The 26,926-nt window shown below is 45.6% G+C and overlaps 1 protein-coding gene across 3 annotated transcripts in view; it reads left to right on the forward strand.

The window, feature by feature from the left end:
• Nucleotides 1–26,926, forward strand: part of mmel1 (membrane metallo-endopeptidase-like 1) — a 142,325-nt gene that overhangs the window by 25,128 nt on the left and 90,271 nt on the right. For 2 of the 3 annotated variants that reach the window (XM_078425051.1, XM_078425053.1), the window contains exons 1-2: nt 6,473–7,019; nt 7,114–7,277. In XM_078425051.1, coding sequence (XP_078281177.1) covers nt 6,994–7,019; nt 7,114–7,277 — 190 coding nt within the window. In that variant the 5' untranslated portion in view covers nt 6,473–6,993. Of the gene's footprint in view, nt 1–6,472; nt 7,020–7,113; nt 7,278–26,926 lie in introns of those variants that run through there. The other variant, XM_078425052.1, reaches the window with a different exon arrangement.

Below are 26,926 nucleotides of genomic sequence, written 5' to 3' on the forward strand. Positions count from 1 at the left end.
GGTGGGATAACATATTCAGTTTTTTAAATGTATTCATGGATGTGAATGTCACTGGCAATGACAGCATTAATTATCTATCTGTAACTGAAGGGACGGTTTAAGGAGATGACCACATTGGTGGATATTGGTATCAGTTTATTCTTGTTGCATGGACCGAGTTACAATGAAAATCTTTGTTTGCCTGGTGTTCAGTCGTACCAGATATCAGTACAATCAGGCCATAAAAAAAAGTGCAACAGGTAGTGCAAAGAGAAAAATACCAGAGTGCAAAATTTAGCATTACAGTTACAGAGACAGTGTTGATTAAAAAAGTGCGAAGGCTGCAAAGAAGTAGGTTGAGAGATCAGGAGTACATCTCTGGGTTATGAGAGGACCATTCAAGAGTCTGATACCAGCGGAGAAAAAGCTATTCCTGAATCTGGTGGTTCATGATCTAAAACTGTATCTTCTACCTGACTGAGAGGAGTAGAGAGAATGATCAGAGTGTAGGTAGCATTTTATGTTAGTTCCTTATCTGTGATAGCGTTAAGTGTATATGAGGTTTATTTTAAGATACAGCACGGAGACAGGCCCTTCGGCTGACAAATTCACATTTGATTTGAGTATAGGAGTAAAGAGGTTCTTCTGCAGTTGTATAGGGCCCTGGTGAGACAACATCTGGAGTATTGTTTACAGTTTTGGTCTCCTAATTTGAGGAAGGACATCCTTGTAATTGAGGCAGTGCAGCGTAGGTTCACGAGATTGATCCCTGGGATGGCGGGACTGTCATATGTTTCTATGTTTCTATGTCCATCGATCAACCATTCATATTAATTCACTCTTATCTCATTTTCTCATCCACACCCTACACAAGTGTGCAACTTATGGAGGCCAATTAACCTACAAACCTGCACGTCTATAGGATGTGGGAAGAAACCGGAGCACCCAGAGGAAATCCATGTAATCATAGGGAGAATGTGAAAACCACACAGACAGCACCCATAGTCAGGATCGGATCCAGGTTTGGGTGTTGTGAGACAGTGGCTCTACCAGCTGCTCCACTCTGCCTGTTGATTGGGGGGTGGGGGATGTGTGACTGGTTGATGATATAAATTAGGCTACATCCACAACTCTACAATTTCTTGGGGTCTTGGGCAGAGCTGTTGCCATACAACAGTTGTGATACATCTCGATTCCTTCTCTCCAGAGTTGCTGCCTGTCCTGCTGAGTGACTCCAGCATTTTGTACCTATTCTTGATTTAAAGCAGCATCTGCAGATCTTTCCTACACAGATAATATCCTTTCTACCGTGCATCTACAGCAGTTGGTAAGAGTCGTTGGAGACATGCTGCACTTCCTTTGTCCTCTGAGAAAGTAGAGAGATTTGTCTGCTTTCTTGGCCACAGCTTTAATGAGGTTGCTTGAAGATCAAATTCTTGGTGATATTTACGACAAGGAACTTGAAGCTCGTGACCATCTCCACTTTGGCACCATTGATGTTGCCTGGAGTATGTAAAACCACTTTGCTTCCTGAGTCACTCACAGTTCAGAACAGGTAGGAATGGCAGATGAGAGGCACAAGAAACAGTAGGAATGTGAGCAAGAAACTAACTGGTGGAGTGCAGAGTCTGAAGAAGTGACCTGACTCCAAACATCGCCTATCCTTTACCCTCCACAGATGCTGCCTGGCCTGCTGAGGTCCTCCAGCACCATAATTTTGCTCAAGAATGGCAGATTCACCTGCAAGGTCATTATTAATCCAAATGGATTTTCACAAAGCTCTGGTAGTTTCATGGTTAATGTTAGTGCCACATGCTTGTTTGATGTCGTATATGAAGTGTATATGAGGTTTATTTTGAGATTGAGCATGGAGACAGCCCCTTCATTTAATTAACATTAAAACATGTTAACGAGACATGTTTTACTGCTGCAGCTTTGGTGCAAATTTAGAGCTATTAACTGGAGTTGAATTTCTAGGCAATAATGTTTGACCGGGATTAGAAGGATCGCAGTCTTTTGGAGATGCTGTCATTCCAGTGAAATGTTAAATGGAAGACCAGGCAGTTCCCCTATTAAATATGTCACAGCTCTGTTTGAAGAGGAACCAGTTTTCCTGTTATGTAAACACTTTGTGGTCCATGCCAAGAAAAATATAATCAATTTACTGTTATGAGATCTAATTTTTCACAAGAGTTAACCATGGCTGTCAAGGGAAGTTAGGGAGGGAATAAAACTAAAAGAAAAGATGTATAACAGAGCAAAGAGTAGCAGGAAGCCAGAGGATTGGGAAACTTTCAAAGGACAACAGAAGGTAACAAAAAGGGCAATTATTCACAAAATGCTGGAGTAACTCAGCAGGTCAGGCAGGGAGAGAAGGAATGGGTGACGTTTCGGGTCGAGACCCTTCTTCAGACAAAAAGGGCAATACGGGCTGAAAAGATGAAGTACGAGGTTAAGCTGGCCAAGAATATAAAGAAGGATAGTAAAAGCTTCTTTAGGTATGTTAAGAGAACAAGATTAGTAAAGACAAATATGGATCCTTTGATGGCAGAAACAGGTGAAATTATTATGGGTAACAAGGAAATTTCAGAAGAGTTGAACAGGTACTTCAGTTCTGTCTTCACTAAAGGAGACACAAACCATCTCCCAGATGTACTAGAGGATGGAGGATCTCGGGAGATAGAGGAACTGAAACAAATTTGCATTAGGCGAGAAATAGTATTGGGTAGACTGATGGGACTGAAGGCTGATAAATCCCCAGGGCCTGATGGTCTGCATCCCAGGGTACTCAAGGAGGTGGCTCTAGAAATCGTAGATGCATTGGTGATCATTTTCCAATGTTCAATAGATTCAGGATCAGTTCCTGTGGTTTGGAGGGTAGCTAATGTTATCCTGCTTTTCAAGAAAGGAGCGAGAGAGAAAACAGGGAATTACAGACCAGTTAGTCTGACATCAGTGGTGGGGAAGATGCTGGAGTCAATTATTAAAGAGGTAATAACGGCGCATTTGGATAGCAATAAAAGGATAAATCCAAGTCAGCATGGATTTATGAAAGGGGAAACCCTGCTTGACTAATCTTCTGGAATTTTTTGAGGATGTGACAAGTAAAATGGATGAAGGAGAGCCAGTGGATGTAGTGTATCTGGACTTTCAGAACGCCTTTGATAAGGTTCCACACAGGAGATTGGTGGGAAAAATTAGAGCACATGGTATTGGGGGTAGGGTGTTGACATGGATAGAGAATTGGTTGGCAGATAGGAAGCAAAGAGTGGGAGTAAACGAGTCCTTTTCAGAATGGCAGGCAGTGGCGAGTGGAGTGCCGCAAGGCTCGGTGTTGGGGCCTCAACTATTTACAATATATATTAATGATTTGGATGATGGAATTAGAAGTAACACTAGCAAGTTTGAAGATGACACAAAGCTGGGTGGCAGTGTGAACTGCGAAGTGGATGTTAGGAGGTTACAGGGTGACGTGGACAGGTTGAGTGAGTGGGCAGATGCATGGCAGATGCTGTATAATGTAGATAAATGTGAGGCTATCCACTTTGGCGGCAAAAACAAGGAGGCAGATTATTATCTCAATGGTGTCAGATTAGGTTATGGGGAAGTGCAGCGAGACCTGGGTGTCCTTGTACACCAGTCACTGAAAGTATGTGTGCAGGTACAGCAGGCAGTGAAGAAAGCTAATGGCATGTTGGCCATAAAGGGGAGGCCATTTAAAACTGAGGTGAGAAAAACTTTTTCACCCAGAGAGTTGTGAATTTGTGGAATTCTCTGCTACAGAGGGCAGTGGAGGCCAAATCACTGGGTGGATTGAAGAGAGTTAGATAGAGCTCTAAGGGCTAGTGGAATCAAGGGATATGGGGAGAAGGCAGGCACAGGTTACTGATTGTGGATGATCAGCCATGATCACAGTGAATGGCGGTGCTGGCTCGATGGGCCAAATGGCCTCCTCCTGCACCTATTTTCTATGTTTCTATGTGAAAATGGTTCATTGGTTGTAAAGGGTGTTGGGACAAACAAAGGCATCATAAAGCCTGGCAGAAGTTTAAATTGTTTCCTTCCAACCGCAAATGAATGTGCCAGGAATGACTCATTTCTATATTAGACAGGCTTTGTATGCAAATACTATAATTGGCAGTTATAAGAAATCACGTTTACGCGCGGCACAGTGGCGCTGCTGCCTCACAGCGCCAGGAATGCAAGTTTGATCCTGACGTCGGGTGCTGTCTGTGTGGAGTTGGCACGTTCTTCCACGTTGGCGTGGCTTTCCCTCCGGCTGCTCCGGTTTCCTCCGTGCGGGGTTTGTAGGTTAATTGCCCTTCTGTAAATGAGCCGCAGTGTTAAACGAGTGAACGACAAAGTGTGATAACATAGAACAAGTGGTATAAATAATGTGGAGCTGCAGATGCTGGTTAAATAGGGACACAACATGCTGGAGTAAGTCAGCAGGTCAGACTGAAGAAGGGTCGCCTGTTCGTGATCTCCAGCGATGCTGAGTTCCTCCTGTACGTTGTGTCCTTTAGTGTGAACGGGTGATCCATGGTGGGCGTGGACTCGATGGCCGAAGGGCCTGTTTCCATGGTGTATCTCAATAGACAATAGGTGCAGGAGGAGGCCATTCGGCCCCATCGAGCCAGCACCATCATTCAATGTGACCATGGCTGATCATTCTCAATCAGTACCCCGTTCCTGCCTTCTCCCCATACCCCCTGACTCCGCTATCCTTAAGAGCTCTATCTAGCTCTCTCTTTAATGCATTCAGAGAATTGGCCTCCACTGCCTTCTGAGGCAGAGAATTCCACAGATTCACAACTCTCTGACTGAAAAAGTTTTTCCTCATCTCTGTTCTAAATGGCCTACCCCTTATTCTTAAACTGTGGCCCCTGGTTCTGGACTCCCCCAACATTGGGAACATGTTTCCTGCCTCTAACGTGTCCAACCCCTTAATAATCTTATACGTTTCAATAAGATCTCCTCTCATCCTTCTAAATTCCAGTGTATACAAGCCTAGTCGCTGCAGTCTTTCAACATATGATAGTCCCGCCATTCCGGGAATTAACCTAAACTAAATTAAACTAAATAAAGTCTTCAGTTATTTTTGCCTTATATTTTCTATTGAGGGATATCTGCTTACTGGTTCCATTCTCCCTGTTCAATTTGGCAGCGTTCTGCTTCTGTCTGCAAGCCTGGATGTTCAGATCTCACTCCAGAGAATCCAGGTCGCAAATCCCAGCGGCGTGAGGAAAGAGCGAGGCACGATCCGCACTGTTCCCCACACCTTTACCTGCTCTCTCTGGTGCCCACCAACCCCCTCACCCCCCCCCCCCCCCGTGTAACTAACTCCTCAAAGAACAGATGACTTTCCGCTGCAGTTTCGCCAATGGTTTAATCTTCACGCATCCAAACAATCGAATGATTTGATCATTTTTGAGACCTGATTTTGTAGAAATTGTCACCAGACACAAGGTGCTGGAGAGACTCAGCGGGACAGGCGGCATCTCTGGAGAGGAGGGATGGGGGACATTTAAGGGTCGACACACTTCTTCAGTCCTTCTTCAGAAACTGGCAGTCGTGTTCTTCACACTAAAACAAAACTGTTCCCAGAATTGGATATTTCACTAATCTATGATAGTGGAAGTCGGGACAGCACGGGTTAAGGTCTGGAAAAGATAGTCCTCTGACGGTGCAGTATTCTCCCAGCTCTCACGGACTATCCCCTTACATCACACGGCCACTCTGGCATTTCGCAGTGAGCCCACACTCCCCAAAAGCGAAATGTCTTCCAATTGACTTATTTTTCTCTATCTTTACCGAAGGGATTTTGAATCGGACCTTTACCTCAAACTTCATATAGTTCATAAATTATAGGAGCAGAATTAGGCCATTCGGCCCATCAAGTCTACTCGCGGCTGGTCTATCTATCTCTGCCTCTCAACCCCATTCTCCTGCCTTCTCCCCGTGACCCCTGGCACAAGACTGGATCGGGAAACAACTTAAATTCAGAAACTGAGTCTTTCATGTCCCTTCAGCAGAAGACAATGTAACCGGGGACCGAGTGAGATGTGGAGTTAATTGATAAACAGGTTTCCCGATCCAAGTAGGTCAGGTTTGCTGTGATATCATGCTGTGATATTCCCGCAGTAACTGTTGCCATAACATCTCAGTGTCGGGTCTGGCTTTAACGGGTTCCTGTGAAATTCCTGCAGCTGCTGTTTAAACCGAGGGGTTTAACATATTTACTTGCGCTCCTCCAGCGACCGACACGACTATTAGTATTAACATGGACATTAACAGTCTGTGCAAGCGCTCCACTGGCAACGATGTGCTCCCTTCCTGAAAATGCCGCATTTCCACCGGCTCTCCATTCCTTCCAAATAAAACTTCAGTAAACTGCATTGCGGTGACCGGGCATCGCCGGAGCTCAGACACTTTGGGGGGTGGTTGGATGAAGGGGACTGACTAGTACACAAGCTCAGGGCACGGGCTACACTCTGCCACTTGCCTTTCTCGCTCCACTCCCTGCCTCGGGACTCGAGAAGGCGTGAATCCACCAAGGAATGAATGCGCTCCGTGTTGCTGATATCCTCCCTCCTTCCTTCCAGGATTGAATGCGGGCAAATCCCCCTCTCTGGGCTGACGAAGTATTCCTCTAGACTCTCAGTCTGAAGAAAGGTCTCGACCCGAAACGTCACCTATTCCCTGTCTCTAGAGATGCTGCCTGACCCGCTGAGTTACTCCACCACTCTGTGTCTATCATCCTCTTCCCTCTAGATCGCTGTGTTCCAAGTCGCTCTTGCGTTTCAGCCACAAGACACTGCCCTGCAAAGGGACTTCTCCAAACTTGTGTGGCCGCCACATCCATCCCGCTTCCTTGCCCGGCTCCTGGTCCGAGAGAATCTTCCATTCAATGGTAACTGCGGAACCCCAACGCGACCAGAGTCCGTGCATCAATAGGAAAGACATCGCCCATCGTTAACAGGTTGTGGGGTTTTCCATGGGACACCCATAACGATGGAAGATCAGACCAAAGTCCAGATGTAAAGTAGTTCATGTTTTGTTCGATGCGATTGCAGTCTTCTATTGCCCTTGTTGCCTGTTGTATAACGGTACCCGCTCTCTGTATCCCTCTAGAATCACCATAATGGGCAAGTCGGAAAGCCAGATGGACATTGTGGAGAAATCGACAAAATTAATGAAGAAAAGTTGGACCTTCATTGAAATCGCGCTCAGTGTGTTACTCCTCCTGATGACCACGACAGTGGTGGCGTTGGTTGTCTTGTATACAACTTACAAAGGTAAGAACACACCTGGTTATAAACTGCCCATTGTACTCTGAAAAAACTAACCTTTGATGTTTCACGTGACAGAGGATCTTTCTTCAAAGTTACTTCAGAATGGTTCTCAGGTTATGGCCAGCTGGCATTTACTGTGGGGAGATGGTGGGGAGTTGGTGGGGAGTTGGTGGGGAGTTGGTGGGGAGTTGGTGGGGAGTTGGTGGGGAGTTGGTGGGGAGTTGGTGGGGAGAGGAGGGCAGAGGGGTGTGTGAGCTGCTGTGATTTTCATTGCGTTGTTTGCTAGTTCAGAAGGTAGTTGAGATTGGAATGTGCTGGCATGTGGCAGATTCTTTGTTTATTTCTTTAATCAGGTGTAGTGAACTGGACCAGGTAATGTTGGAGATACAAAGTGCAAACGTTGGAACCTTGAACAAAATGCAAAGTGCTGGAGTAAGTCAGTAGATCGGGCAGCATCTGTGGAGGGAATCGACATACGATGCTTTGAGTCTGAAGAAGGGTCCTGACACGAAATGTTGTCTGTCCAGTCCCTCCACAGATGCTGCCTGACCCTATGAGTTTGCCCAGCACTTTGTGTTCTGCTCCAGGTCTGGTTGGCACTGGAGTTATGTTCATTGTCCGTTAGTGAGCTCTGCTATGAATTGTGCACTAATGTGATTTGCTCCGTCTCAGTATGGGCTGTCGAGTATCCCCCACCATCTACCCCCAACTCTGGTTTTAGCAAAACCCTAGTTTGGGGCTGCACTCCAGAGACACAAGTACAAATCCCCACTGACGCCTGTGTCCATTACTGAAGCTTCGCTGCACTGCAGAAAGTGTTCATGTTGAATTGAAGCTTCACCTGCTCCTTTAGGAGGGTGTGAAAAGCCCAGAGGCACTATTCCTGAAGAGCTGTAGAAATATCCAGTGTTTAGCTAAATATTTATTCCACGATTAACATCACTTCTTTTTAAAAGACAAGGATGGTCATTATATTTCATAGTTTTGATGGAAAATGTGTGCATAATATGTGTTTTTTTCTTGAATTATAGTAGTAACTGTGTTCAGGAGCACCTTATCAATACATATTACTTTTGAAAAATGAATGACTATGTGTGAGGGTCTGAGGTGTCAGGCAATTATGGAACCTTAAGCCCATTTTGAATCAAGGGGCATTAAGGGTTGGAAAAGAAAAGGAACACTAACACAAGTTTTAACATGATTCCTAAAGTGATTTTGATGATCAATATGTCTCATTCCAGCGTTTCATAGAATTTAAGTTCAAAGTCTCTTCATTGGAACTGGGAAAGAAAACAAGTCCAATTTAAAATGCAGAGAAGATGGGGGTCGATCGATAGAGATGAAATAATACTTTTGGTCAATTCATGTCTTTTGATTGAGTCATGCCATGGGGATAAGTTGTAGAGATCATTCGATTGATGGGCTCGAGGAGAAAGAGATGAATGACCAAAACTACAGAAGCAGGAGCACTTCAAGACTGAGAGAACCACAATGAAAAAGCTGGAAGATGCCTGATGGTAAAACAAGCACAGCTGGTCAGACGATGGCCATGGAACAAAGAAAACGCAGCCAATACCATGGATGGGTAGCTCACAACAGAAATGGCCGCCGGTGATACAAACGGGGAAAGCAAGTTGCCTGAAGTTGTAGAAGTTGACATTGAGTCCTTTAGATTGCAACTTGTCCCGACAAATTGACGATCTGTTCCTCATGCCTCGTTATAACTGCACCTCATTCTCTGGACTCAATATCAAATTCGATAGCTTGAGGTAACTTTTCTCAGGCTGTATCACAACTAACCAGTTCTTCTGTGAAACATCCATTTATAAAATTGGCTCTGCATATGGTCATTAGAATATATTCCTTTATTCGTCCCACGACGCACAGCATGACTCACTGGGTATGTTCTAGAACCCTGCATTTCACAACTTTCATTTGTATTTGCAGTTTTACTTTCTAATGTTTGTTCACATTCTTTTCACTGAATGCAATAACCCATCAACTGGACGGCCTGAACAATTTCACAATGATTGTGTATCAGAAATATTCCCTTTATTCTCTCTCTCCCTTCCTTCTCTGCCACAGAAGGTAGTTGAGGCCAGTTCATTGGCTATATTTAAGAGGGAGTTAGATGTGGCCCTTGTGGCTAAAGGGATCAGGGGGTATGGAGAGAAGGCAGGTACGGGATACTGAGTTGGATGATCAGCCATGATCATATTGAATGGCGGTGCAGGCTCAAAGGGCCGAATGGCCTACTCCTGTACCTATTTTCTATGTTTCTATGTTTCTATGCTTCCTCACCTCCTCGGTAACTTCAACTGAACTGTTTTTCTCTTGTTCTCAATTCTGATGAAGATTTGTCAACTCTCAACATGAAGTTTTTGTTCAATCACATGATGCTGTTATGCTGAGTGTTTCCAGTATTTTCTGTTTTTGTTTCAGATTTTCAGCATCTGTAGATTCTTAATATTTCTTGGTTATCAAAAAAAACCCCAACTCTGTAGTCAGCTGTGTGCCACGCCAAGTGATAGAGATGTGACCTGTGTTTCAAGGTGTAGGAAAAAATCTGTAGATGCTGGTTAAAATCGAAGGTAGACACAAAATGCTGGTGTAACTCAGCGGGTCAGGCAGCATCTCGGGAGAGAAGGAATTTGTGACGTTTCGGGTCGAGACCCTTCTTCAGACCCATTCCTTCTCTCCCGAGATGCTGCCTGACCCGCTGAGTTACTCCAGCATTTTGTGTCTACCTTCTGACCTGTGTCTCAAACCTAGTTCGGTATATTTGTGGCCAGGTACAAAGTTATAGGATTGACAAATTTCTGCCTTCTTTGTAATCTAACTGGTATTTTGAAACCTTTCCATTGTCACTGAGTGAGATCCATCATGTGCTTCAGTTTCCTCCCACATCCCAAAGATGTGCGGGTTTGCAATTTTGTAAAATTGCCCCTGGTGTCCATGGTAAACGGCACAACATAGAACTAGTGTGGTCAGCATCGACTCGGTGGCCAAAGGGCCTGTTTCTATGCTGTATCTCTAAACTAAGAATGCCAGCTCCACCACATTCCAGCCTGTAAAATAGCACTCTGAGACTTTTTCTTGCAGTGTGACAGGTCTTCTATTTTCAGCTGACTATTTTTCAGTGACCAGCAAAATATCCTATTTACATCTTTTCACTTGTGCTTATTAAAAGTTACGTTGCATTTATTTTTATATTGAGTATAAATAGAGAGAAAGGGGGGGGAGAGAGAGAGAGAGAGAGAGAGAGAGAGAGAGAGAGAGAGAGAGGGGGAGAGAGAGAGGGGGAGAGAGAGGGGGAGAGAGGGGGAGAGAGAGAGGGGGGAGAGAGTGAGAGAGGGGGGGGAGAGGGAGAGAGAGAGAGAGAGAGAGAGAGAGAGAGAGAGAGAGAGAGAGAGAGAGAGAGAGAGGGGGGAGAAAGGGGGGAGAGAGAGAGAGAGAGAGAGAGAGAGAGAGAGAGAGAGAGAGAGAGAGAGGGGGAGAAAGAGAGGGGGAGAGAGAGGGGGAGAGAGGGAGAGAGAGGGGGAGAGAGGAAAGGGGGGAGAGAGTGAGAGAGAGGGGGGGGGAGAGAGTGAGGGGCAGAAAGGGGGAGAGAGTGAGAGAGAGGGGGGGAGAGAGTGAGGGGGAGAAAGTGAGGGAGAGAAAGTGAGGGAGAGAAAGTGAGGGAGAGAGAGAGAGGGAGAGAGAGAGAGAGAGAGAGAGAGAGAGAGAGAGAGAGAGAGAGAGAGAGAGAGAAGAGAGAGAGAGAGAGAGAGAGAGAGAGAGGAGGAGGAGAGGTGGAGAGGAGGAGGAGAGGTGGAGAGGAGGAGAGGTGGAGAGGTGGAGAGGAGGAGAGGAGGAGAGGTGGAGAGGTGGAGAGGAGGAGAGGTGGAGAGAGAGGGAGAGGGAGAGAGAGGGAGAGGGGAGAGAGAGGAGAGAGAGGAGAGAGAGGGAGAGGAAGAGGGAGAGGGAGAGGGAGAGGGAGAGCAGGATATAGAGAGAGGGGGGAAGAGAGAGAGTGGGGGAGGGGGAGAGAGGGGGGGGAGAGAGAGAGTGGGGAGGGGGAGAGGGGGGGGGGGAGAGAGAGAGTGAGCATAGGATTTGAATGTTGGATTTGAATGAATAACATCACAATTAGGGCATATAGACAAACACTAACATTGGGAGATGTTGTTGACTGTGAGCAATACCCCTCCTGCAACTTTCAAAGCAGCCTGGTATTTAAAGAGTTAAAATGGCTTGGAGTTAACCTTGCTTTTTACCTATTCCATTATTCTCCCTGCAGTGATGAAACAAGGAGAGTTCATTCGTGTTTGTTTATCCCGTAGGTTTACAGCCTAATCTATTTTTAAATAGCAATTCCTGGTATCCATGTACTCAAGGGCCAACCGTGGCCACAATGTTGTCAGAAAGTAGGCATTTGTTCCATTAAGTGTTTCATAAAGAGGCCCCCCAACGTCTGGTTGGCATTTCCAGTAAGTAGAGTGGGCCTTTTATATTATTTACTTGCAATGGCTTCATCAAACTGTTATTCCTTTAATGTGTTGTATGTTTCCAGTAGCATAGCAGCAATCAGCAGTAGCAGCAGCAGCAATCAGCAGTAGCAGCAGCAGCAAGCAGCAGTAGCAAGCAGCAAGCAGCAGCAGTAGCAAGCAGCAGCAAGCAGCACCAAGCTGTGTTGCTTGGGAAGTGGTGTGTGGGGATTGTGTGGGGATTGTGTGGGGATTGTAAGGAGTAAGACCTGTGTGATCTCCCGGACTAGTTTCGATCGCCTAGCTTGGGGTCGGAGAGGAATTTCCCGGATTTTTTCCCAAATTGGCCTGGGTTTTTTATCCGGTTTTTCACCTCTCCCAGGAGATCACTCAGTTCTTTTGGGTGGGCGGTTGGAGCGGTTGGAGTAGCGGCCGGGCGGTAGGTTTAGTAACCGAGCGCGGGGCTTTGTTTGGAGAGTATGACTGCCAGGGCAGTTTTTTGTTCTGGGTGTCAGATGTGGGGAATCTGGGAGTCTGATAGTCTTCCAGACATCCACATCTGCGCCAGGTGTGACGAGATGGGGCTCCTAAGGGACCGTATTAGGAACCTGGAGCGGCAGATTGATGACCTCCGTCTGATCAGGGAGAGTGAGGAGGTTATAGATAGGAGTTACAGGGAGGTGGTCACTCCTAGACCACGGGAGGTAGACAAGTGGGTCACTGTTAGGGGGGGCAAGGAACAGAGGCAGGGACTAGGGAGTACCCCGGTGGCTGTACCCCTTGGAAATAAGTACTCCTGTTTAAGTACTGTTGGGGGGGACAGCCTACCTGGGGGCAGCGACGGTGCCCGGGCCTCTGGCAAGGAGTCCGGCCCTGTTGCTCAGAAGGGTAGGGAAAGGAAGAGGAGAGCAGTAGTAATAGGGGACTCTATAGTGAGGGGGTCAGATAGGCGTTTCTGTGGACGCAGTCGGGAGACCCGGATGGTGGTTTGCCTCCCTGGTGCCGGTGTCCGGGATGTGTCTGAGCGTGTCCAGGATATCCTGAAAGGGGAGGGAGAGGAGCCAGAGGTCGTGGTACATATAGGTACCAACAATATAGGTAGGATAAGGGAAGGGGTCCTGAAAGGAGAATTCAGGGGGCTAGGAAGAGAGTTAAAAAAAAGGACTTCCAAAGTAATAATCTCAGGCTTACTGCCTGTGCCACGCGATAGTGAGAATAGGAATGGAGTGAGGTGGAGGATAAATACGTGGCTGAGGAACTGGTGCAGGGAGCAGGGTTTCAAGTTTCTGGATCATTGGGACCTCTTCTGGGGGAAGTATGACCTGTACAAAAAGGACGGGTTGCATCTGAACCCGAGGGGAACCAATATCCTGGCGGGGAGATTTGCTAAAATAACTGCGGAGACTTTAAACTAGTACGGTTGGGGGGAGGGACTCAAACACAGATAGCTAATAGGCAGTGTGTGAGGCAGGAGGCAGAAAAGGGAAACACTCAGACCCAATATGTAGGAGAGAAAGAAGGGAAAAGAAATAAACTGAGAATAAGAAATGATGGGTCCCTTAAATGTGTATATTTTAATGCTAGGAGCATTGTAAGAAAGGTGGATGAGCTTAGAGCCTGGATTGACATCTGGAAGTATGATGTTGTGGCGATCAGTGAAACATGGTTGCAGGAGGGTTGCGATTGGCAATTAAATATTCTAGGATTTCATTGTTTCAGATGTGATAGAATCGGAGGGGCAAGAGGTGGGGGTGTTGCATTGCTTGTCAGGGAGGATATCACAGCAGTGCTTTGGCAGGACAGACTAGAAGGCTCGATTAAGGAGGCTGTTTGGGTGGAACTCAGAAATGAGAAAGGTTTAGCAACACTTATAGGGGTGTATTATAGACCGCCAAATAGGGAACGAGAATTGGAAGAGCAAATATGTAAGGAGATAGCAGATATTAGTAGTAAGCACAGAGTGGTGATTGTGGGTGATTTCAATTTTCCGTATATAGACTGGGAATCACATTCTGTTAAAGGGCTGGATGGTTTGGAGTTTGTAAAATGTGTGCAGGATAGTTTTTTGCAGCAATACGTAGAGGTGCCTACCAGAGAAGGGGCAGTGTTGGACCTCCTGTTAGGAAATGAGATGGGTCAGGTGACGGAGGTATGTGTTGAGGAGCACTTTGGGTCTAGTGATCATAATGCCATTAGTTTCAATATCATTATGGAGAAGGTCAAATCTGGACCAAGGGTTGAGATTTTGGATTGGAGAAAGGCTAATTTTGAGGAGATGAGAAAGGATTTAAAAGGAGTGAAATGGAAATTGTTGTTTTATGAAAAGGATATAATAGAGAAATGGAGGATATTTAAAGGTGAAATTTTGAGAGTACAGAGTCTTTATGTCCCTGTTCGGTGGAAAGGAAAGAATAATAATTTGAAAGAGCCGTGGTTTTCCAGGGAAATTGGACACTTGGTTCGGAAAAAGAGGGAGATATACAATAAATATAAGCGGCAGGGAGTAAATGAGGTTCTTGAGGAATATAAAGAATGTAAAAGGAATCTTAAGAAGGAAATTAGAAAAGCGAAAAAAAGATATGAGGCTGCTTTGGCAAGTAATGTAAAAGTAAACCCCAAGGGGTTCTACAGATATGTCAATAGCAAAAGGATAGTGAGGGATAAAATTGGTCCATTAGAGAGTCAGAGTGGACAGCTATGTGCTGAGCCGGAAGAAATGGGGGAGATATTAAACAATTTCTTTTCTTCGGTATTTACCGAGGAGAAGGATATTGAATTATGTGAGGTAAGCGAAACAAGTAGAGTAGTGATGGAAATTAGGAGGATTAAAGAAGAGGAGGTACGGACACTTTTGAAGAATATAAAAGTGGATAAGTCTCCAGGTCCTGATAGGATATTCCCTAGGACATTGAGGGAAGTTAGTGCAGAAATAGCAGGGGCTATGACGGAAATATTTCAAACGTCATTAGAAACAGGGATGGTGCCGGAAGATTGGCGCATTGCGCATGTTGTGCCGTTGTTTAAAAAAGGTTCTAAAAGTAAACCTAGCAATTATAGACCTATTAGTTTGACGTCTGTGGTGGGAAAATTAATGGAAAAGATACTTAGGGACAATATATATAATTATTTGGATAATCAAGGCCTGATTAGAAACAGTCAACATGGATTTGTGCCTGGAAGGTCATGTTTGACTAATCTTCTTGAATTTTTTGAAGAGGTTACCAGGGAAATTGATAAGGGCAAGGCTGTGGATGTTGTCTATGTGGACTTCAGTAAGGCATTTGACAAGGTTCCACATGGAAGGTTGATTAAGAAGGTTAAATCGTTGGGTATTAATAGTGAGGTTGCAAGATGGATTCAACAATGGCTGAATGGGAGATACCAGACGGTAACGGTTGACAATTGTATGTCAGGTTGGAGGCCAGTGTCTAGTGGAGTGCCCCAAGGATCTGTGTTGGGTCCACTGTTGTTTGTCATTTACATTAATGATCTGGATGATGGTGTGGCAAATTGGATTAGTAAATATGCAGATGATACTAAGATAGGTGGAGTAGTTGATAGTGAGGTAGATTTTCAAAGTCTACAGAGAGACTTGGGCCTTTTGGAAGGGTGGGCTGAAAGATGGCAGATGGAGTTTAATGCTGATAAGTGTGAGGTGCTGCATTTTGGTAGGACAAATCAAAATAGGACGTACAGGGTAAATGGTAGGGAATTGAGGAATGCAGTGGAACAGAGGGATCTGGGAATAACTGTGCATTGTTCCCTGAAGGTGGAATCTCATGTGGATAGGGTGGTGAAGAAGGCGTTTGGTATGCTTGCCTTTATAAATCAGAGCATCGAGTATAGAAGTTGGGATGTAATGTTGAAATTGTACAGGGCATTGGTGAGGCCGAATCTGGATTATGGTGTGCAGTTCTGGTCGCCAAATTATAGGAAGGATGTCGACAAAATGGAGAGGGTACAGAGGAGATTTACTAGAATGTTGCCTGGGTTTCAGCACTTAGGCTACAGAGAGAGGTTGAACAGGTTGGGTCTTTATTCTTTGGAGCGTAGAAGGTTGAGGGGGGACTTGATAGAGGTTTTTAAAATTTTGAGAGGGACGGACAGAGTTGACGTGGGTAGGCTTTTCCCTTTGAGAGTGGGGAAGATTCCAACAAGGGGACATAGCTTCAGAATTGAGGGACAAAGGTTTAGGGGTAACATGAGGGGGAACTTCTTTACTCAGAGGGTTGTGGCTGTATGGAATGGACTTCCGGTGGAAGTGGTGGAGGCTGGCTCGATTTTATTATTTAAGAGTAAATTGGATAGGTATATGGATAGGAGGGGATTGGAGGGTTATGGTCTGAGTGCAGGTAGATGAGACTAGGTCAGGGAGAATGGTCGGCGTGGACTGGTAGGGCCGGACAGGCCTGTTTCCATGCTGTAGTTGTTATATGTTATATGTTATATGTTTGGTATGCTGTAAAAAAAATGTAGCAAGCATTTTACTAAAGTGCATGGAACTTGTTCATGCCTGGCACATTTTTGCATGTGAATGTTGTGCTGCTGATGGATCTGGACGATGCCAGACCAGGTATTTGACAATATCAGCTTGGCAGCAAATAATGGATGTTCCTGCATTTGGAATCAGATGTGAGAGCTTCACAGAGGTTGATATATCTTTGTTGGGTAAGGGGATTTGGGGCAAGGCTGGTAAATAGTGAAGCGATACAAGTTCCTCCATGATCTCATTGAATGGCCAAACAGATATGAGAGCCAAATGGCCTTCACTTCTTACATCAGCTTGGACTTTGGCCAGAAGGTACATGTCGGAGGTACATGAGTGAGAGTGGTGTCGGCACTACGAAAACACGGGTTTGTCGATGTGCAAGATACATCTTCTGGGTGCACTGGGACGCATCCTCAGTGATGTGACCTGGGGTCATCGGGTGTTTCGGGTCTCACAACATCAGACACCCTCGCCCAGGCGACCCAGCCGGGGTTTATCAGGCCCCGACTTGCGTCCCAGCAGCAACTGCCCACGGATCAGCCCTCTTAATCCAAAGCCATCTGGTGGCTTTCTCTGCGGCTTCGCTTGATTGAATGGCCCTCTTCTTTGCCAGCCCCGTAATGCCCAACTGGTTGAGGACTTTGCAGAGTGAGCGTCCTGCAAAGCCTCTGCAGCCCACCTCTATGGGTTCATAGCGTGTCTTCCAGCCTCTGTGCCGGCACATCTCCACCAGCCCCTGGTACTTTGCCATTTCCTCTCATTTGCTTCTTCCATACGCTCTTCCCAGGGCACTGTCAGCTCCAGAATGATCAGCTGTTTTGTCACTCCGGAGGTGATGATCATGTCTGACCGGAGTGATATTGCTGTGATGTGTTGTGGACATTTCAGCTGTTTGCCCAGATCGACGTGCAGCTGCCAGTCAGCGGCCGTGTAGAGGAGGCCCGCCAATCTATCATAGATGAAGAGAGACCATTTGACCAAGGCGTAATAAGTTCATAGGTTCATAAGTTATAGGAGCAGAATTAGGTCATTTGGCCAATCAAGTCTACTCCGCCATTCAATCATGGCTGATCTATCTCTCCCTCTCAATCCCATTCTCCTGCCTTCTCCCCACATCTGTACTAACCAAGTATTGGGGGAGGTAGTTCACAACTTTGTCGATGGATCCCAATATAACACATGAAAGATGGAGAGAAACGACAACAAAAATAACATCCAGATTCATCACAAATGTATCTTGTTACTTATAATTAACAACGCAAAGGTTAGTTTTTATAAATGTTCATAGTGTGATAAAGATTGCAAATGTGTTGATTGTTGCTATCTGTGGTGGTAAGCACACATTACAGGGACTCTGGAGAAGGACTTGGACAGGTCAGGAGAGTGGGCAGAGAAGTGGCAGATGGAACATAGTGTAGTAAAGTGTGGAGTCATGCATTTTAGTAGTAGGAATAAAGGCATAGACTATTTTCTAAATGGGGAGAGAATCCAAAAATCGGAGGTGCAGAGGGACTTGGGAATGCTGGTGCAGGATTCCCCAAAAATTAACTCGCAAGGCGAATTGGAGTAAAAAAGGCAAACACGATGCTGGCATTTATTTCAAAAAGGGCCAGAATACAGAAACAGGTATTTAATGCTGAGGCTCTATAAGGTGCTAGTCAGGCCACATTCGGAGTATTGTGAACAACTTTGGACACCATATCTGAAAAAGGATGTGCTGGCCCTGGAGAGGATCCAGAGGAGGTTTACAATAATGATCCCAGGAATGGGTGGGTTAACTTATGATGAGTGTTTGACAGCACTGGGCCTGTACATGCTGGAGTTTAGAAGAATGAGGGGGGACATCATTGAAATGTACCGAATAATGAAAGGCTTGGATAGAGTGAATGTGGAGAGGATGTTCTCCCACTTGTGGGAGAGTCTAAGCCTCAGAATGAAAGAATATTCCTTTAGGAAATAAATGAGAAGCAAATTTTCTTTAGTCAGAGGGAGGTGAATTTGTGGAATTCTTTACCACAGAAGGCTGTGGAGGCCAAGTCAATGGATATTTCTAAAGCAGAGATAGATATATTCTTGATTAGTACAGGTGTCAGGGGTTATGGAGAGAAGGCAGGAGAATGGGGATAGGAGGGAGAGATAGATCAGGCATGATTGAATGGTGGAGTAGACTTGATGGGCCAAATGGCCTTATTCTGCTCCTATCACTTATAGCCTGATGACCTGATGACAACATCTTTTTCAGTTGTAGGAATATCTTTTCCTTCCTCCTCTGTATATACTTGTGATGTTTAGTTCTGTAGCATTTGTGTAAAGTGCAACGAGGAAGCACACATGAAGTGATTGGCATTACAACACACTACACACCCCCTTGACCTTATCTGATGGTTCTCCAAAATTTTAAAGCACTTTTGTTTAAAATTTCAGATCCCTGAAATCTATTGCTAACATGACTTGGGATATAGTTGGGAAAAGACGGATGAGCCGGCAGAGGAGACCAGGTTTGGGTGAGAGTGACCTTCATCCTATTACCCTTCTGCATAAGTGAGCTGGGAGGGTAATAGGATGAAGAATAGCAGTGGGAACTGGGGCAAGAAGAAGGAAGTATCAACTGGATTAAGAGAGAGAGCCACAGGTTGATTAAAAATCAGTCGGCCCTATTTCTTCTATTTTAATAGAGGATTGTAGCAGGTATTTTAAATTAAAAGTAAAAAAATGCTCGGAATCTTCAGCAGGTCAGCCAGTATCTGTGGCATAGGAAACAGTTAACATTTTGGGTTGATGACCTATTATCAGATCATTGATGTGGAAACAAGGAACAGCAGATGCTGGTTTATACCAAGCATAGACGCAAAGTGCTGGAGTAACTCAGCAGGTCAGACAACATCTCTGGAGAAAAGGAATGGGTGACATTTCAGATCTGAAGAAGGGTCCCGACCTGAAACCTCACCTATCCTTTTTCTCCAGAAATGCTGCCCGACCTATTGAGTTACTCCAGCACCCGGTGTCTATCGTCATTATCAGATCATTTTGTATTATTCGCATTATTTTATTGTAGATTAGAACTGACTCTTTTTTTCCTCTCTGTTTTGCAAATGAAATATACATTTGCACCTGTGAGATTGTGACAGTGTAAGTTTGGCAACTTAGTCAACAAACCTTTAATCTTACAGCTATATCCTTTGGAATATTTTATTGCATCCCAGTTTTATGTGAGGTTGATATTTGTGGCGCTGTGACTGTTTAACCATGGGGTAGGATAAGTGTAAGACATGATGCGAGTGTGTATTTTGTTTAATTTGTGTTAAACACGCTTAATTAATATAAAGTGTTTGTTGATTTTCAGCTCCTTCATGTAGTCAATCCAGCGCATGAAGGCATACAGAGAGTGCATCCACCACCTGAATATTAAGTAAACGTGATTAATTGCTTCGCAGTTGACCAGAGTACAGATGTAATTTATGCACGATCACTCTCTGTGATGCCCACCTCTCTATTATCTTGTCACAGCTTGCGAGAGGCCAGGGAGGGTTGATTTTTGATGAAGAGTGTACAGGTGTCACTGTGCTATGGTGTGTGCTTGAAAAATTATATATGAGCAAGCAGGTTGATCAAGGTGTGCACAAGTACTGGAGCAACCTCTGGGCTGGTTGATTGAGATGCTGAGGACATTTCAAAGTAAGTGGGCAAATGAGTGCCAAGAGTGTCTGCTAGTGATCCCACTGGCTTTCTTTAATATTTCATTACAAAATGGGGATCATTGCGAAGGGATTAGCATTCATAGTTACCGCATGGAATCATGGATTAAACAGATGCTTAGAGCCACTGCACTGGTTGTAGAAAATGTTTTTGTTCCAATATCCATTATACCTGCCACAGGGATATGCAGAAGCAGTGTATTCAGATTGTGAGATCACCACATTTAGTCAAAGGGATTCTCTAAGTTAATATTTGTCAACCTACCTGCCTTATGAAAATATCATAAATATTTATAACTTTGAAAAATGAAGAGAGAAACAGAGTTGACATTTCTGACCAATGATCTTTCACCAGGTTTGGAAAAGTGAGGAAACAAGTGTGTTTTCAGTTGCAGACAGAGTGAGGGGTGGAGAGGATGGAGGGAACTCCTGTCATTCGGTGCCGACCAAAATAGATGGTCCATTTAGTAGATCATTGTTGATTTAGACTTAGAGGTACAACACAGAAACAGGCCTTTCAGCACACCAAGTCCACACTGACAAGCAATCCACACTAGTACTATCCTACACACTAGGAACCATTTATAATTTTACTGCAGCAAATTAACCTACAAACCTTTACGTCTTTGGAGTGTGGGAGGAAACTGGAGCACCCAGAGGAAATCCACGTGGTTACAGGAAGAACGTACAGACTCTGTTCAAGCAGCACCGGTAGTTAGGATTGAACCCGGGTCTCTGGCACTGTAAGGAGGGATTGCCTGATGAGGGCAGGTTGGAGAGGCAAGTCTCATTCCTGCTGCAGTTGGTTACAATGAGAGCTGTGGCTCTCTGCCTCTCCCAAATACCACCAGTTAGAGATGGAAAAAAAACAAAGAAATGGATTGAAACTGAAATGTCAGCAACATTGTGGAGGGGGCGAAGGAAGAGGGTGCATTATGTTCCAGGAAACTGCTCCCAAGTGACTTGTATCCTCATTTTTACGGTTCTTATGAAGGGCCAATAACCTAGAACATTGATTCTGTCTCTCCCCCACTCTCTCCGCACCCACCCCACACCGCCTCCATATTGTTGAGAACATGCCAACATCGTAGCTGAAGTGGAGTGGTTTGGTTTGTGGAGAGACTGGGAGAACACCAGCTACAACACAGCAGCCAGAATGTCTGTTTTTCGACCCATTGCCTTTGCCGTGTCCAATGAACTAACTCAGTGTAGTTAAAGGACAGTGTCTAAATTGTGTGTGTGGAAATTTCAAAAGCAGAGTGAGTAGGTTTATCCACTTGTCATTTTTATCTGCATGAAATGATCATTATTTTATTCCTCATTCCTCCTGTATTCATCTTCTCTCTTCCACTCTTGACCTTTACTCCACGATGATTTTACACAAAGCATTGTCCCACCAGTAATGCAGCGTTTCCTCAATAGATTCCCTCAAGAGGTGTCCAAAACCAGAGGGCACAGACTTCAGGTAAAGGGCAGGAGATTTAGAGGGAATCTAAGAAACAATTTCGATTCCACCGGAGCGTGGTTGGTCCCTAGAGCACTCTGCCTGAGGTAGAGACTCACCCAATGTTTATAAACCATCTATACGCACACTTGAACCACCAGAACATTCGTGACAATGGGTCAGGTATCACAAAATGGGAACAGGGTAGATGAATCCTTGAAGGTATTTATTCACAAAATGCTGGAGTAACTCAGCAGGTCAGGCAGCATCTCAGGAGAGAAGGAATGGGTGACGTTTCGGGTCGAGACCCTTCTTCAGACTGATATGGGTGCGGCAGTCCAGAGACCGTGCTTCTGTGCTGTATGTCTACAATAAATTACACTCTCATATCCTGAATAACCACAGTGGTTGTTTATGTTTATAAAGAACCCTCAGGAGTGCAGATAATCAATATTTAGTTCAAAATGTCTCCAGAAGTTCAAAAGAAGGAAAATGAATGCACTATTCTCTCATCTTTTAACTTCAAAGACTTCCTCTTTCAAGTTTCCTCGTGAAGTGCATGCTGCCTAGCTAGTCCGGAGAATAATGCAGCTCCCTGTTCCCACACAGCAAGACCATTGGGGTGAATGTCCAGTTTATCATTAGTCATGAGTCGGGTGATGCATGGAAGCTGTCCGGAGAGACAGCTCATGGCTCTACTACAAATATTCACACTCATTTGCCACCACTTGAGCTGACCTCACCATCAGTATTAATGCGCTTAAAACAGAAGCAAATACAAGCAATTGTAGATGCTAGAATCTTCAGTCGAACAGAGTGCTGGAGTAACTCAGCGGGTCAGGCAGCATCACGAGAGAGCAGGGATTGGTGACCTTTTGGGTCAAGGCCCTTTTTCGGACTGATTGTAGTCGGTGGGAGAAAGCTGGAAGAGAGGAGGGGAAGGGACAAAGGCTGGCAAGTGATAGGTGGATATCCAGTAGGTGAGGGAGAGTTGACTGGCAGATGGGTGGACAAAGGCTTGAGATGGGAAGAAAACAAAAGGTTGTGAGATAATGAGAGGTGTGAAAAGTGTAACTACTCAAGCGGAATATGTGGTGATGTGCCTCTTGTTTATGTGTGGCCTCACACTGGCAATGGAGGAGGCCCAGATCAGAAAGGTCAGTGTGGGAATGGGAAGAGGAGTTAAAATGGTTGGCAGCCGGGAGATCCAGCAGGTCTTGGCGGACTGAGTGCCAGTGTGCGGCAAAATGGTCGGCGAGTCCGTGCTTGGATTCGCTGATGTAAAGGAGGCCACATCGAGAACATTGAACGTAATATGTGAGGTTAGGGGAGGTGCACTTGAATCTGGTTGAGCTGTCTAGGTCCCTGGACAGAGTCGAGGGAGAAGGTACTGGGACAGGTGTTGCATCTCCTATGGTTGCAGGAGAACGTACCTGGGGAAGGGGAGGCTTGGATGGGAAGGGATGAGAGAACCAAGGAGCTGAGAGGGGCAGTGTCTACGGAACGTGGAAAGGGGTGGGGATGGGAGGATGTGACTGATGGTGGAATCACATTGGAGATGACGGAAATGTTGGAGAATGATATGTTGGATGCGGACGTTGGAGGGGAATGACCCAGGGAACTCTGACCGCCAAGGCCTGGTGGATCTCCTGGGTGCAAACCATTTCATCTCCATTTTCCATCCCCATACCGACCTTTCTGTCCTGGGCTTCATTCACTGCTACAGTGAGGCCAGACACAAACTGGAAGAATAGCATCTGATATTCTACTTGGGTAGCTTATGACTCGATGGTATGAACCCACCTATGACACCCCATCTGTTTTACTTGCCCCTCTTTTCACTGTGCCCATGTGGATACACTCCAAGTTTTCCCACCATCCATCCCCAGTGGTCTTCCACCTATATCCCTTCCCCTGGCTTCCCGTTTTTCACCTCCTCTCCTTATAGGGATAGATAGATTCTTGATTAGTACGGTTATCAGAGGTTATGGGGAGAAGGCAGGGGAATGGGGTTAGGAGGGAGAGATAGATCAGCCATGATTGATTGGCGGAGTAGACTTGATGGGCCAAATGGCCTAATTCTGCTCCTTTCACTTATGATCTTATCTCACACTTTAGTCTTCCCATCTCTGATCTTTGTCTACCATTTGCCAATCAAAAGCCCTCTCACCAGTATCCACTTGCCTAATTTTGTTCTCCCCCTCCCCACTTCTCTTCCAGCTTTTTCCCTCCCACTGCAATCAGCCTGAAGAAGAGTCCCAACCCAAAATGTGGCGTATCCACATTTTCCAGACATGCTACCTGACCCGCCGAGTCCCTCAAAAAGAAAAGTAGTACAGCAGGGCATTAGGGGTAGGGTGGTGCAGCGGTAGAGTTGCTGCCTTACAGCCAATACAGCGGCAGATATCCGGTTTCGAAAACAGTTTGTACGTTTTCTCCGAGATCTTTGGTTTCCTCACACACTCCAAAGACTACAAAGGTTAATTGGCTTGGCATAAATGTAAATTGTCCCCAGCGTGTGTTGGATAGTGTTAATGTGCAGGGATCGCTGGCCGGTGGGCCGAAGGGCCTGTTTCCGTGCTGTATCTCTAAACTAAACTAAACTAAACTAAACTAAACTAAACTAGTATGGTTCTGATGACTGTTTCTATCATTGATATATTGGAGGTCACAATGCCACGAAGCGCAGAGAAAACTGTTTCACGCTTCATTAACTTTGGTGTCACCATGAGTAATGACACATTAGATATTTTTTCTCTCATGTATCTGTTGGGGCAGCATATCATGCATTTGTGAAAACAATTAATCATATCATCAATCATGTCTCATACTATAGTTTTTGTGACAGTTTTATTATCCTAATAATAATAATAATAATACATTTTATTTATATAGCGCTTTTCATATACTCAAAGACGCTTTACAGAGATTTTGAGAACATAGGGAAATTAATAAATAGATAAATAAGTAAATAAATAAATGAACAGAGAAAGGAGACAGTAGGTGAGGTGACCTTCAGTGGTTGAAGGCAGTACTGAACAGGTGAGACTTCAGCGATGTTTTGAATGTGGTGAGTGTGGGGGAGTCTCTAACGGTTTGGGGTAGTGAGTTCCATAGGGTGGGAGCAGCGATGGAGAAAGCCCTGTCCCCCCAGGATCTGAGTTTAGTCCGGATGTGGGGGGATAGGAGATTGGCAGCGGCAGAGCGGAGGGTGCAGGTGGGAGTGTGCCTGTGGAGGAGGTCGGTCAGGTAGGATGGGGCCAGGTTATGGAGGGCTTTGTAGGTTATGAGGAGGATTTTGTACTGGATTCTCTGGGGGATGGGGAGCCAGTGGAGTTTATAAAGGACGGGGGTGATATGGTCACGGATCGAGGTGTGTGTGAATAGACGGGCAGCGGAGTTTTGAATGTATTGAAGTTTATTGATGATTTTTGAGGGTGCGCCATAGAGGAGGCTGTTGCAGTAGTCCAGACGGGAGGTGATGAAGGCGTGGATGAGGGTTTCTGCAGCTGTGGAGGAGAGGGATGGACGGAGACGGGCAATGTTTTTGAGGTGGAAGAAGGCTGTCTTTGTGATGTGTTTGATGTGTTTGTCGAAGGAGAGGGTTTGATCAAGGATGATTCCAAGATTCCGGATGTGAGGTGAGGTGGATACTGGGAGACCATCAATGTTGAGGATGAAGTTTTGGGTGGATTTGGTGAGCATTTTTGGACCAATGATGATGATTTCAGATTTGTTGCAATTGAGTTTGAGGAAGTTTGATTGAAGCCAAGATTTTATTTCAGTAATGCAGTTTGTCAGTGTAGAGTGTGTGGTGGAGGAGATTGACTTGGTGGAGATGAGGAGCTGGATATCATCGGCGAAGCAGTGGAAGTTGAGACCATGACGGCGGATTAATTGACCAAGGGGGGACAGGTAGAGGATGAAGATCCTAGCATAAACTTTTCTAATAGAATAGTTTGGTCTCCGTCCTTTGGACGACATGCAATACATTTTTAATGTCTATAGATAATGCTTTCACAAACTGTTCTCCTGGTCTTCTTGGCAACAGTATTCCTCATCAAACTCATGATAAACAGTTAATAGGTCCCTCATCTGCCTTGCCTAATGTCAATGCCCAATGGTGCTTTTATTGTCACGTGGGTGAAATGATAACACAGTGGAATTATTTTTCATACAAACAGTCCAATAGAGTATTGCCATACCCCCAATCCTCAATTAGCAAGTGAGCCCACGCTTCAAAGTCCACGCTCTAGTTCTTATGGTCAGTGCCTGTTCCAGACAAGTCCCAGGCTGCTCCAGGCCTACAGCCGTCGCCTTCCATCGACGCCACGTCCCTCTCCTCGCCCGTCTACCTTTGTTCCACGGGGGGTGAGAGCCTCCCACAGCCGACCTCGAGGGCGCGGTACTCCGGTTCCTCTTCTCTCCTCCTGGCCTCGCTCCTCGCCCGTCATGTCCATCGTCACCAGCTCCATTCTCTGGTCTTCGGGGGATGAGCAAGGTCCAGCACGGCAGCTTCCCCCTCCCAGGCCAGTGGTCCGCCTGGTCCAACGAGCGGGAGACCGGCTCAGTGGCTTCCTCCTGCAGGCTGTGATCTGTCGGGTCTTCCCTTCAGCCACGGAGGACCAGCTCGGCGGGCTACCCCTGAAGCCATGACCCGCCAGGTCTTGAGATCGGCTGCATTCAGCGTGTCAAAAGTAAGTTTAGTTTAGAGATACAGCGCAGAAACAGGCCCTTTGGCCCACCGGGTCCATGCCAACCATAAATCCACACACATTAACACTATGCTACGCACACTAGGGACAATGTTTACATTTACCAACCCAATTAACCTACAAACCTACACGTCTTTGGGGTGTGGGAGAAAACGGAAGATCTCAGAGAAAACCTACGGGGAGAACGTACAAACTCCGTACAGACAGCACCCGTAGTCAGGATCGAACCTGTGTCTCCGGCGCTGCATTCATTGTAAGGCAGTAACTCTACCGCTGCACCACCGTACCGCCCTAATTTGTATCAGAATAATTGACACCAAACATGAGTGACTATCTACAGCATGCCGACCAGGAGAGGGAGAAATGTTGCAGCAATTTTCTTCTCAAATTCTGGAAATATTTTGAGACAAGTGTTGATATAAATTCTGTGGGCAGCATTTGAACGTGGGGAACATCCACACAGGAGATTATTTACAAAACCCAGCAATTCAGGGCCAGAACACCTGGCACTGCAGCTTGGATATTTTAACTCATGCAATTAAGTAACGTGGAATTAAACTGGCATCAGTTAGGGTGACCCTGATGATCCTGAAACACTCGGGAGAAATAGCATCGGGTTCACAAACATCCTGAAGGAAAGGAAGGCTGTGGACACTGGTCAGTGGGCCCAGACGCACAGCAGTGTGGTTAAGACTTAGCTGCCCTCTACAGCAGCTGAGAAACCCACTTGGTTGTGCCAAACTGCCATATAAATAACAGAGATGGTCTACCTGGAATCAGTGGAGGCACTGTACTCAGACAGGACAGGAGAACACGTACCACATCTCACAATCAGCTGGGGAC

This window comes from Rhinoraja longicauda, chromosome 30 (genome assembly GCF_053455715.1).
Source record: "Rhinoraja longicauda isolate Sanriku21f chromosome 30, sRhiLon1.1, whole genome shotgun sequence".
NCBI lineage: Eukaryota > Metazoa > Chordata > Chondrichthyes > Rajiformes > Arhynchobatidae > Rhinoraja > Rhinoraja longicauda.